This window comes from Cuculus canorus, chromosome 5, assembly GCF_017976375.1.
Source record: "Cuculus canorus isolate bCucCan1 chromosome 5, bCucCan1.pri, whole genome shotgun sequence".
NCBI classification, from domain to species: domain Eukaryota; kingdom Metazoa; phylum Chordata; class Aves; order Cuculiformes; family Cuculidae; genus Cuculus; species Cuculus canorus.
The window spans coordinates 51,475,876-51,489,862 of NC_071405.1; the positions used below are offsets into that span (position 1 = coordinate 51,475,876).

The 13,987-nt window shown below is 40.3% G+C and overlaps 1 protein-coding gene across 4 annotated transcripts in view; it reads right to left on the reverse strand.

The window, feature by feature from the left end:
* The window catches only part of AMBRA1 (autophagy and beclin 1 regulator 1), a 133,195-nt gene that overhangs the window by 77,361 nt on the left and 41,847 nt on the right, over window positions 1–13,987 (reverse strand). For 3 of the 4 annotated variants that reach the window (XM_054067702.1, XM_054067701.1, XM_054067704.1), the window contains 2 exons: window positions 2,339–2,422; window positions 1,682–1,782 (listed from right to left, as the gene is read on the reverse strand). In XM_054067702.1, the coding sequence (XP_053923677.1) occupies window positions 1,682–1,782; window positions 2,339–2,422 (185 nt within the window). The remainder of the gene's footprint in view (window positions 1–1,681; window positions 1,783–2,338; window positions 2,423–13,987) is intronic. The other variant, XM_054067703.1, reaches the window with a different exon arrangement.

The window sequence follows — 13,987 nt, forward strand, 5'->3', positions numbered from 1 at the left end:
GTCCTAGTTTCTGCAACACATTAACATGTTTTTGAGCACAAATGTAAAAAAACATTTTGAAAGCTGAAAGCACAGATTATTATAACAATGTATCACAAGCAGCTGCTGCATTAGCATAATTAATTTTTTAAGTCAATAAAAGGCTTCACTGTGGAGTCCCAGCCATTCCAGTGTGAGGTTCCGTGATGCCGTAGGAACCAACAAACCTGACCGTAAGTGGGCTCAGCACAGCGCCACATTGAAAAGATTGATCATGTTTTTTGAAAATCCCATGATTACAATTCCTGCCTTCTTTTGTTAATCTTGGCATACGCACAACAAACAGCAAACACATATTTGGGGGCTCAAATTCCCCAAAACGTACAAGGAGAAAAGTCAGTCTGTTTCCCAGCCACTAAGGAACAGACAAACTGTGAGTAGGACTGGAGAAGGGTTGAAGGCAGGTGTCTCCAGCAAAGCAGGGCCACACAAGAGCTCTGCAGTGTTGCCTGGCAGCAAGTAATTATCTGCCAGTGTGCTGTTTCCACGTGCCACAGCCAAAGCCCACACAGGCAGCAAGTACGGGAAAGTACATGCGTCAGCTAAAGCTACAGGCCAGCTCCACTCTTTCCTAAGGAAAAAAGTAAGCAGAGGTGCTTTGGAGGCTAGCCTTTGGCTGAGCTCTTACTATTAGTGCAACAGCAAGGTCTATGAACCACACTCAAATGTCCATAGAGATAAAAGTACGGGAGATGCCAGAAATCTCTTATCAAAGACAAGGCCACTGCCATATTAAATTAGCCATGCAAAATCAACAGCAGTTCCACCACAGAATGTTGGGAAAAATCCAATGAAAAGTCTTAAGAACAGGTTAGATAAATCCTGTCCAAAATGTTTTAGGCATAGTTGATCATGCCTTAGGATAAGGAAAAGGGTCACACAGTAACCTTTCAACATTCTCTCAGTGGTGGTCCTGCCGTTACCTACAGGAAGGAAGAGGACCACATCCCAATATACCTATCCATACATCATCCCTCGTTCTCCCTCAAGCTTCAAGAGGACTCCTCTGCACTGGGGTTAAATTACAGAGCAACACAGACCCAGCCAAAAAAGACCCACCCTCAAGATGTGTGTCATCTACAACCACCTCATTCATGAACTGCCAGAGTGCCATACTACTTTTTCCCCCACCTCCCTTTCCACCTCCGCATGCCCTTTAAGGCTCCCAAATGCCTGTGTGCTGTATGTGGTGACAGCCAAGTTTCTTAATATGCACTTATTAAGAACCTAATTGAATCCCGCATTGCCTTGTGTGCGTCTTGCCAGCCGGAACACGAACAAGGCACCCTATAATTCAATTAGAAGGACTTGCTGCAAGCTGATGATTAGTCTGTCAGGTTGTTAAGAAAAAGACATTGAAGAATATGGGAGGAAGTTAAACAAAGGGAAAATTGTTAACAGCACCCCACCCTGATTCATGCAGATACTCTCATACACAAACTTGAGCTGTGACATCTGCAATGCCCAAGCACTTGAACGGCAGCTCACCATATAACTCCAGCAGTCCTCTCTCATTTCAGGCAACTTAAACAGAACCTCAAAAGTTCAAATGAGACTTCTTCCTCATGAATCTTCCTCTGCTCATTCACAAGAAAAATACCACTAACTTATAAAACTACTGCAAACAAGGAAGTCTCATTACCTGCCAAAACTCTGTTGACAGAGGAATGAGTGGCTAAGCCAGGCTGTCCCCGTTCATGGAAAATCCCAGCATAAGGCAAGTACTCTGGCAGCAAGAAGCGTCTGCAAAACAAAGAGAGTGAGGTTACATGAAGAAAGACATCACCGTATTCTACAGCCCTGGATAGCAAGTGCAATTACGTTGAAGAAACATGACTACATTCCAGTGGACTAACACAGAGGGAAGGCTGAACTCCTGTGCTTCACCAACCACTGCTCTGCTTCAAACAAAAGATAAATTAGAGATTAGATCCTCCGTTGATCAATGTGGCTGTGAAGACCAGCATTAAGCAAATCCCCCACAATAGCCTCCTAATCTCAAACCAGCATGTGCGCTAAGAATCTCCAGTCAGATTCTTTTCTCCTCCTATTCTGCCTTCACACCATAGCCACAGCCCGCAGGTGAGAAGCACTAAGACCATGCTATCCTTCAAACATCACAGGATGAGCTGATCATACTAACATGCCATATCAGTGGACCCAGAAATTGCAAACCAAGAATACAGCAACAATGTACAGGAAAAGGAACACATCTGAAAGCACTAGAGGAGAGCCTGTACTGTAACTGGTACCTCCAGGATCTCCACACCCTTTTTTTACTTACATGTACAAGCCTTACCTTGGGATAAAGCGCCCCAGCGATGGTGCAGACATGCGGGCATTGCGGGGAGCTCGGTGCCTGGATCGGTCTCCATTGTCCCTTCAGCAAAAGAAAAAAGAATTATCAGCCATTAAAAATACTATGCAATCAAGTATTCTCTGAGAAAAGAAAAAAACCTCAACAACGTCACTTATTCATCCCGAGTATGTCTGAGATTCAATGGTTATTTGGCACTAGTCACAGGCTTCTAATTTGAACAGGTTATCCAAAGAGGCTGTGGAGCTGCCAACCTTGGAAATCTCAAGACGTGAGCTAGACAAAGCCATGGCTGATCCATTCTGATTCTGGCAATAACAAACCCACAACAAGGAAGCCAAACTTGAAGACCTCCAGAGCCTCCAGCAAACAAAATTCTTGATACTGCATTCATAGTCCACAAGAGGACCTGTAATTATACAGAACGTAAACTGTGAAGAAAATAATGAGACTCCATCACTGACACTGGAGTTCCGAAACAGACCTCCACAGTGTTTTATTCTTCATTCAGAGCCTTTGAATCACAAGGAAAGTAAGTATTCCATATGCAACACACTAGCAGCACATTCCTAACCCAAGCTGTGCATTTTATATATTTTTTGTTTTGCTTTTTTAAAGTCAGTGAGCAAGAAACGTGGGCTGAGAAGAAAGTCCATTACGTGGCTGTTTCCCACACACTTGAGGAACCAGGAACACAAGAGCAGAGGTTGTTCTGCAAAGCTCGTTAGCATTTCAAGCTATTTTACCAACCCCAAATCTAAATCCAAGCTCAAAGTTTCCATTTCTCCTCCCACTGCAGAGGCAGCATATGCAGTTCACAGCCAAAGCTGCACCTTGCCCTGAGACTTCTCTGTAACCAGCAGGGTTCCTGAAATCAGCACCATAAAAGCTACTGCTGTTCTTTTAACAGAGGCCTCCAGCCTATTAAGATGTTGATCAATAATGGAAGGAATCCTGCTAACTCAACCGGAGTGCTGACATATCAACTTTTCTTGGTAAAGAGAAAAGGCTAAAGGGAAAAAGAAGTGTCATGTTCCAGATCTTGCCACACACAGTAAGAGCTGGTAAAAGCCAGACAAGAAATACACTTTTTACAAGTCCGAGTAGCAGTTTTTGAAATGATGCTGACTGGCTTTTCTCATAGGGCTGCATTAACTTGGTTTTCAAGGTCTGCATTTGCTTTGGACATGAACAAGAATTAGAAGATGCTTCTGAAAGGCACATGTATCTGCAAGAGGAACAAAAGCAGTAGTACACCCTGCAGAACTCTCCAGCTGCAAATAACCTCTGCAGCAGGTTTCAAAAAGAATGAGGAATTGACTCAGGCAGCAAAAGAAAATAAAGGTGCAAAGTCTCCTAAAGTCCAAACCAAGGGACCTAAAGCAACTAACTATTCAAGTTTTTTAAAATGCCACTAACCAACACACTTACCATACACAAAAACATTTTAGGACACAAATTTTATAATCAATGAGAATTTCTGATGCAAAAACTCCATCCTCTGCTGTCCTCTTCATTGTGTATACAACCCTCCCCAATATAAAAAGCCTAAAAGGGAAAGAAACACAGACTAGACTTTTCAGTTTTCACTGCAACAGCCTCTACTGATTCAAGAGACTGGAATCTATTTTTAAATTTTTTTAAAGGGATATTAAAAACCACCACGCCCCTACTGCCCCTGCCCTATAACTCAAACAGCAGAGCTGGGAAGGAGAAACAGTGACAATCCTTTGAGAATGCTAGAATTCCTCTTTACTGTATGGGACGTGCAAGATACACTCCTTTGTGCTAAAGAAGAGTATTACTAAACATTACTCTGAATCACTAATTTACAGAGTCATTTATATCTAAACTCCCATGCTCAACTACATGGAAGAATGTTTCTAAGCGTCTAGTGCCGAAATGCTAGAACAGCTGATATTACCCTGGTGCCAGCTGAAGATTATTTCTGCACCTTCTAAAAAGGAAAATTAAAAAAACCCTACAGATCAGTGAAGATGGGTGGCACTTTGTGTTATTTCTGTACCACACAGAGCCTGCTGACAGAGGGAGGAGAGCAGATGTTAGCATGACTATAGTGCCATCGTGAAGCAGGCAAGAAATGAGAAGTTTCCAAAGTTCTCTAAAGTACTGGTGAAGATCTAATGCTCTACTTTCTATTTAGTGTTAACTACCTACGGACTCATTAGGTAATGATTTGCAGGGGATAGTTTCATTAATGTAACCTGCAAAAGCACATCCTTCAGAGCATGTGTGTCTACATTAAAAAAACCCTCTTCTGTAAAGCAACTCAATAACCTTGCAAAAGTAAATGAAACAAAAATGTACCACAGCTAAACGGTGTAACAGGGCTAAGAAGGTGCCTCATAATGCCCTTTGTTTTAAGTGCACCAGCAAATACAAAGGGCACAGCCAAACTTTTGCGCTGCTACAATATTAATGAACCAGGCAATAGATTGAGCAGGATGCAGGGAAAGTATCAGAAGTAATCAGCAGGTAAGGTAACAAGGGAGACTGTAATTATTAACAAACTAATTTGTCTCAGAAGGAAAGCTTCAAGAACTAACAAATGATCAAGACGACTTTAAGGACCTAGCTCGAAATGCAGGTTACTCATAGTTTGTTCAGATACCAGCATAGGACAAATCAAAACAGCAATATGCAAAATAACGCTATTTTCCCCCTACCAACTCTCAACACTAACATAGAATGGAGCAGGAAAAAAAAGCAATCCCCAAACATTCAGGAGATCTACGGACCTTTAATAGAGTATAAGAAAAACAAGTTTGTCCTAAACTGGGTAAGACAGTCAAATCTCCTTGATTTTTTCTGCCACTGTTTTGCCTGTTTGTTGAGAGAAAAGTTGACCAATTTAACTACAACAGGGTGGCAAAGACAGGTCTGAAAATAGAGATGGACATGCAAAACTTTGCATCTTGAAGTTTGGGGAAAGGCATTCTTTATCATCTGGTAACTTGGCTACTGCATTAATAGCTGAATGGATAGAGAAGGTAGCCAAGACTGTCAGAAAGAAAAAAAAGCTATGTTCTGCTTTTCTATCTTGGCAAGATCTCTCTCATGTTTAGAGACTGTTGTATCAGGAAGTGAAATTAAACACACAGCATGGGATTTCTAATGCAATCTGTTGGTCTAACTGTTCCCATCGTAGTCAATATTAAAACTCCCACTAACTACATTGCCAATAGAATTAGGTCAACAATGACCATTTTGGAAAGCCATTTAATTATCAGAGCTAGCACCAGTAAAGACATGCAAGTTTGTAAGAATCAAGTTATGTCACACCAAGCCACTTGTTCCATATTGTCAACATTTTATCATGTTTCACATGATCCAATTTAAAATGCTAAATCAATTTCTGTTGCAGAGGTTAGGCACTTGCATACAGAAGAAATGCTAAATAATTGGTGAAGTGGCATCTACTAATATCCTTAGGGGATGGCACTGGATTGAGTTGCACCATCTTGATGTAACAGAAAAAAGATAATAACATTTTCTCAGTACTTCAAACGTTAAGTAACTCCACTTGCTTGCTATCAATTTAAGACTGCAGGAGGTTACTTCAGAGGACATGGCACAGAGAGCAAGAGTAGCACAAAGCAGGAAGGGCAGGAGTAGCACGAAGATCATATCTGGAGCTCAGAGGAGGTTACTAGAAAACGTAAACGTATTTGGTTTTAGCATTTGGTCAAGTCTGACCCTAGGTTCTCTAAAAAGGGAACCAGGAGAACATCATATTAAGCCGGCCATACTAAAGACAAGAGAGATCCTGAAGTCTTGCAATTCACTTCACAGGATTCTCTGCTGATTTAAACAGAGGCAGATGATGTATCCTGAGAAGGGTGCACACACAAGAGCTCTACAAGACAAAGTGTGTACTATGTTTTACATAAGGTACAGAAGTAGGAAAAAAAAGTGGTGAGGGGAACAATATCAGAAGACGTTAAAATTTCATTTTGTCCTCTGTCCAATTCTGCAAGATCCTGACCATCTCCTATAAATGAAGTTAGGTAAAACTGGGAGAGTTTCTAGGAAGTAAGACTCTCAAAATAGAGTTAAACACAAAATAAACAAAATCTTGGCATTCTGAATACTTCAGTGAGGTACAGATATCCTAAAAGACAAAAGGAAAAGCCACACCACAAGTTGGTTGTTACTCTGCAGAGAGATATAATAGCCGGAATAACACCTCCTGGATGAGCAGGACTAGTCTCTTAATCAAAAAATATAGGTTCCATCCAGTATGTGATACTTTATGTACAGTCTTTAAGTCTCAGAGAAGTTGTAAACTTAAACCAGGAAAAGGGGACCACCCTACTTAAGGCTCTGAGAACAAGAATATCTCACCTAAAATCAGTATTATGTTTGAGAGAAAAGACTCAAGACAATTGACTTATCTCCCAGCAGAGGCACTATTTGCATCTTGTAGTGGGAAAAAAACAAGTCGGGACCACTGGTTCTATGAAAAAGGATACAAATGTATTGACATCCACAGACATTAAAATGACAAAAACTCTGAATTAAAAGAATATACATAATCTGGTAAAAATTAAAGGTAGAAATATAAATTTATGTACCTTAGATAAATAGCTATGGCTATTATTGAAGGCGAAGTACTTAAGGCAGAACAGAAGGAGACAATGAGAAACAAGAAAATTTAAGCAAAAAGAAGCATCTGCTACACAAAGTCTTTCCTGGCACTAAACGTATGAAGACTGTGGAGCAAACTCCCAAATACAATACGAAAAGCCAAACAAAATTGAAGAATAAAAATATTAGAGAAACTGCAAAGAGCAATGCTGCCCAGCTGGACAGACAGGATCCAGAATAATAGATTTCTAATATAGCTGCTTAATACAGTAATTGCTTAAGAAGTTGGGCAAGTAACCCAAGACATGGTGCCTTTCCATCTTCCTATGCTCTTTTGAAGGCTAAATGCCAGTCTTTCACTAGCAGCTTTTTCAAAGGAACACCAGGGAAAACTTATATCTATTTATAAGCTAAAACTTGCTATAAAGCAGTAGACTGCTGAGTTCCTAATGGCTCTTCTGACCAGAGGGAAAAAAAAACCCAGCCTTGATTACCTCTCAGAGGGTTGTTCGGGGGGAAAAGGTACTTACAAGATTAAAAATGGCACTTCAGAAGATCAAGTGTTTCAGTGAAACATTGCATAAGAGAGAATTTATCACCTGGTCAAGAGAAACAGCAGTGCTTGCCCATTAAATACCAAGGATTAATTGCTTCAGAGAAAGACTGGTTTGGAACTAGAATTAAGCACTCACTCTTATCTAGCCCAGTATCCAGCTGTCTCTACTTTAATGACCTCATCATTTCATGGGCTTACAAACTGATAACACCTTTTAGGGTAAGACTGATACATTCCACAGCTACAGTGAACAATTAGAAAACAGAAACATCAGAGGCCAGAGGAAGGCCCAGAATGCCTACTTCCCAGCCTAGACCCAGTACACAAGTATTAAGGAAACCACTGTATTCAGTGTTTTATAAAACAAACAAACAATTAAAAAAAACCAACCCCACAACAAAAAACATGGCATTCAGTACTGCAATTGCCCTTCCTTTGAGATCCATTAACTAGCAATTTACAAACATTCATCCAAATATGAGCATGATCACAGAAAATATCACTATGGCTAATTAGAATCACTTACTTACAAACCTCACAACTGGTACTCACTGAAAACAGTTTGTCAAGCAAACATAATCAGTTGCCCCATCAGGCTTCAACACTGGAATAAAATGTCAAAAGTAAGCACAAATGTCTTCTTTCTTTCTTTCTTGTTAGTGCTTTTCTGTTTGGTTGGTTGGTTGTTTTTTTAATATATCACATTGTTATGCTCCTGCTCTTCCAACAGAAACAGAAATTAAAAAGTAACTGCACAAACACCTCTCATGTGTCAGACCTACAGGCTTGAAGAACACTAACCACTGCCTGCTCTGCATGGCCAGCAACAAACTAATAAGTGCTTGCTTCCTAATCGTTCTCATTAACTCCAGACATTACCTACTAGGTGACCTACTTTGACTCGAGTTTCACAGACACTAAATAAAAACAAAAAAGAAAACAATGAACATAGTTTGTAAGCAATAGAAAACCTCAAGACATCCATCTTGACACCAAAACTGCTTTTACAAGCCCAAACAAACAACAGTATGGGACATGACGTGAACTTTTCTAGCAACTGGCATCTTTCCAACGGCACTCACTCTTTCACCGCCTGGCTGTGAAGACACTTGCCTTGCTGGAATGTGACTTGATGGCAGAACAACATTATGCTGGAGAGTTTAGCAATATCCTGCCGTACTGCTGCAAGGAAATAGCCATTGCCTGTCACTGAATCCAGGCAGCATTATTAAGCATTAAGACCAAGATAAGAGGAATATAAAAGACTGTCACAAAAGATAAAGATAAAAAGAATAGGGAAAATGAAGCTGCAGGCTACTATGAGTAGATCACAAGCCATGCTAAAACTCTCACTAATCTCTGAAAAATGAAGTTCAAAGAGTAGATTCAATATCATTCCCATTCATCCAGGACCTGTTAGCATTCTTAGCCTGCAACCGTGTTTATGATGATGAATATAATTAGCATAAATTGCTATTTCTCTGGAAGCAAAATGCCAGTACTAACTGCTCCAGAAACCTGTAAAAGAGATGAATAAAAAAAAAAAAAATAAACAAAAAAACCTCCAAAAAAACAAATAAGTAAAAAACAACAGATAGTGACCACCAACTTCCGTCTGCTTTGAAAGTCAGTTTTGAGAAGATACATCTTCATCAAAAACAATGACACAAAGCCACAAGAGCCAAGAACCAGCGGCAGAGGAACTAGCATCAAAGCCACAGATAAAGGGGCCCTAGGAAGAAAAGGGAGGTAAGCACAACAAATAGCACTCCTGCTTTTAATATATTGATCTGAACACAAATAACAAATTGCTAGCAAGAATATTAGTTGTAGCCGCTCAAGTGAGACAGATAAATTGGCCCAACTAAGACTTTCAGAAAGAAATTTCTGCTTTTTCTGCAGCATACTGACGTGTCATGGATCCTAAAAATCTATTTCCACCTGCATTTAAGTGACGTGAAAAGCCCATATAGATTCTCACATCTCTCACCATGTCTTTTGTTAACCTCAAGTGTAAACATCAGGGTAGCAAAGAGAAAAGTTACAAAAGAGCCTAATTGCTCTTGGAAATGTCGCAGTTTACATATGCTATCTTTCTACTACTACACCAAAAAGGCTACTATTGATCAAGCCATCCCTCTTACCACCTTCATTGTGCTCTATCAGAACTTAGCACTCAGCATCTCATCCAGCCCGAGGCATCAGCTTAAGCTATAGTCACTCTGCAGAGTAATCCTCTTTCCTTATCTCTGGGATTCCCTGTGTCTCTGTCTGCACAATGACAGAACCTGTCTCACTGTTCTGGAGCTATAAATCAAAAGTCCATACTTATCTCAAGTCTTGCAAAAAAACTTTAGCCATTTCAATCTCCCCCTTCTCCTGCCAAGAAAACTTGGCTCCTATTTGAAGGAGTTTCTTTTGCAGACGGCTCAAGGTTGTCACAGGAAGCAAAAAACACTGAAATACAGAAATGCATAGTGTACAGCTGGGAAGAAGAGCAGTAAAGACCAAGATTGGCTGTACAAAGAGTACGAATTCTACATGCGCTCTTAGTAGCTGGTGCGCTAAGGGAAACCAGCAGGAGCATTGTGAATTGATTGCATTTCGGCAGATTAGTGCTCCCACTGCTCTGTGTCTCTAGCAAACAATGATACAGAGTCTGAAAAGACAGAGACTGGATTCAAACACAAGCATGGGATTCCTTCACAAGGGTAAGGAAGAAGTAATTTCAGTAAATGGTAACCTCCAACCTCTCTCTCCTCACTCAAATGCTCCAAAATCTCTTTCTTCCTCAGCCATTTAGCAAACCACTTGCTTATTCTCACCCTGACACACAATTCCCTTCCTGAAACCCACTTCCACTACTGCCCTCAAGAAGCAAGAAGGAGAACAGAATCCAAACCCAAACCTACCACCCAAGTGCTCACTGCTGAGTAACCGCACTGCCGCAGCTGTTGTTTCTCTTTCTCTCCCTCACTGCATTACATGAGTTCAGGTACAACTGCTCCCTGCCAGCTGCCGACTAATATTTTCAGGTACCACTGCAAAGTATAGGTTCTTAAAGAAGCTGACAAGAAAAGATATTTTAAATGAAGGCATTCCAGAAGAAGGGCGATTGCCTGGCTATCTCACATGAACGCCTAATCAGCCATGCACTTGTCTCCTTAATAAATAAGTTAAACCAAAATGCCAGCCTGATGCAGAGCACTGACATGACACAAATCAAGATTCCCAAACCAAACACTTAACCTATGGAAAAGGCCAAACAGAACCTACCATACTATTGTCTGAAATAAATGAAAATCATATTCAAGAACTTACAGCTCTAATGCAGTGACTGTCAGCTGACAGGCTGCGTTGCAGGAACTTAAGATTCAGCAGTTCTTGCTTTAACAGTATCAATAAAGCAACCCAAAATGGCATAAGACAGGCATGGCTGATACTCATGTGCCTTAATGCACTTATGAAGAGATGCCTGCGAGACGCTCATCTGAGAAATTACAAGTCTTGGTCGAGAACGTGCCTTAAATGAAAGGATTTTAAGTTGACAAATAAAGCCAAATAATGTCGCCCTGAATCCTGTAAGCCACTCATCATGTCTGCAAAGCAAGAGCCTGCTTTCACAAAACTGGGATGCCCATTACAGTCTCAGTAAAACAATCCTACAGCGCTCATGTTCTCTGTCTCAGTGGTCAGTGGTGTCTCAAAAGAAATTAAAAAGATAAAGCATCAAAATATGATTTCAGGCCTGTGAGATAAAGCCCTTCTTGCTGTGTGGGGTCCATAAAGACCTTCCTAGCCTATGACAATCGCACAACTGAATGGATCCACCCCACCATAGATCCTCCTGGGAAGAAAGAAAAAGGAGAGGACATAAAAGGGAAAAGCTGCAAACATTAAAAGAGTGTAATCTCCAAGCCACTTCATATCTATATTCTACCAGGCAACCCACCCTCAAAAGCAAATAGAGGAGTCATCCACAGTCACACCTCTAGCCTTGGCTTGAAAGTCTTTACAGAACTAGTGAAGGATTTGAGCAAGGCTTTCAAACAGCAAGCTGGTGCACTCTACTATATAACTGCTTTTCAGTCCAACAGATAAAAATCAGTCTATATTTGTGTATTTGTCCCCATGCCATGAAGTCAGAATTCATCTGCAGATACATCTTTACATTCTGACCGACTTAGAATTACAGATAAAAAAGAAAAAAAACATCTTTGAGCTATCCAAGGAATCCTAGGAGTATCACCCAGTCTCCAGCATCAGAACTGTTCTACACCAAAGGAAGTCTCCAGCAGAGACTCAAACTCACTGAAGTCAAAAGAAATGATAGCTTAGCCCTAAAAATCTACATTTGCTATGCGATCCAAACATAAGATGTTGAAAAAAAGACCTTGAAATTAGAAAGTTCAATATCTATGACCTGTCTATAAAAAAAAAAAAAAAAAATTTATTTTTACCTGTTATGCTGGAAGACTGAAGCGACCATCACTCTCCAGAGATTCTTATCCCAGAATATGACTTTTCATTTTAACTTACAATTCTGCTAAAGCTAACCTTAAAACCCACTCATATCAATTTATCTCTTAATAACCTAATATTAAAATCTGTGTGTATATATATATTAAAAACTGTACTAAATGCTTTCACACAGATATGACTAAGTTCACAGTTGCCAGTTGTATTCAATAAGCAGTAAGATGACAACAGTGACAGGTTAAACACAGGCAGCGCATGCAGAGAGGTAACGTCTTATTAGACCAAATAATACAGGTATAGCATATGTTTCCCTCCTCCTCTACTGTCCATAAAAACTGGTGTAATAGAAGGATATTACTAATACCTATTAAAAAAACCCACTACTTCACATTCTTAGACCAACTATTGTGATCACAAACTAAACACATTTATAAATTAATTCAAATGAGACTCAGGAGAAATTGTAAGAGGAGCGGCTCTAGCTTAAATTTAGAGGCCATATGCTGACACAGAATGCAGAGATCAAGTTTTTCATGCCCCTTACTAGGTCATTAGGTAAACAAAGCTGAAAAGATGACATAAGGAAACTCCAAGGAGGACAAAAAGCCTCAGAACCCTATAAAAGATGAGAGCTGAGGAAGGCTTGTTTCCCAGGCACTCTGCACAAGCACAGGGCTCGCTCCTTGACCAGAGCTCTATATGTCGTAAAACCAACTGATGTTTAATGACCCTTACACCTTTCTCCTGATCTCTAAGAAAATGAAAGAAGAGAACATTTATGAATTACATAAAACAGTTTAGAAAGATAAAGCATAAAGGCAATTTGCTATGGCTTTTACATTAAAAAAAAAAAAAAATTGCTAGATTCCAGAAGAAAAGCATGAGCACATTAGCAACTCCCTGTCCTACACCCAATCTGAAGAAGCAGCAAAGTCAGAGCATTTAGATCAGGGCAAGAAAGAAATACAAGACTTTGCCCAGATGAGCAAGTAAAGGAGTGGTACAGGAGCCAAAAGGAGAAGCAGGAACTCTGTAGAAGAGATTTCATTGTGAAGTGTCAGCAGAAGAAATCAAATGAGTCATGAGACAATTTCCAGCTCTAAGGGCCCCCACACAGCAGCTCCTTTAATCAGCGAGGAGAAATAATGAAGCAGAGAAGGAAAGAAACAGCATGTCTGGAATGCACAGACCAGGGTTCAATATGAAATATTCTACCAATAAATTCAGTCACCACACAGTAAGGAATAAATACTTCTTTCCGCTCACTATGAAATGTAAGACAACCTTAGCATGGCTGATTGAACTGCTTCCCTGACTAGGTGCTCTTACTGTGTGAACATTATCTGCAGGGGAACACACTTCTCTGCAGGTATTTGCCTGGCTCTGCAAATGAAGAACTTGCAATCTTTTCTTTTCCCAGCAGAACAAGCCACTTCAGACAAATGAAATAGGATAATGGAAATATTAAGGTCTATGCTTGCAATTCACCTGCCTCACAAAAATGGGCCCAGCAGCCACCCTATTTCTACTCTTCCAGGCCACAAAGCTGCTTGGGAGAAGCTACTAGGCAGTGAATCTTCTGCATTATCTCCCCTCATTTGTACCAACAAGGCCACAATGACAGGGAAGACATTCACTCACCCTGCACTTCTGAATATCTAAGTGTTGGAGCATGAAATAACAGTTTCATAGAACAATCTTCTACGGGGGAAAAAAAGTCTACTACCACTTAAAAAGTCAGAAAGGCATTAATCACTTGCTTTTCTGCAAATAACTAGTGTTATCAGTGCCGTCCATAAAAGGACTTCACCCTGACACAAAGGACATGGAGTTTTAATAATATGCCATCTCAAGTATGTGCCACTGCAGCAAGTGAACATGAAAGTTATGATAGTAGCAAAGTTGACAGCATCCTCTGCTGGCAGCAGCAACATAAACCCAGATTTTTGAGTTCACAGCTCCCATTAAACAACCCCCCCAACTACGCT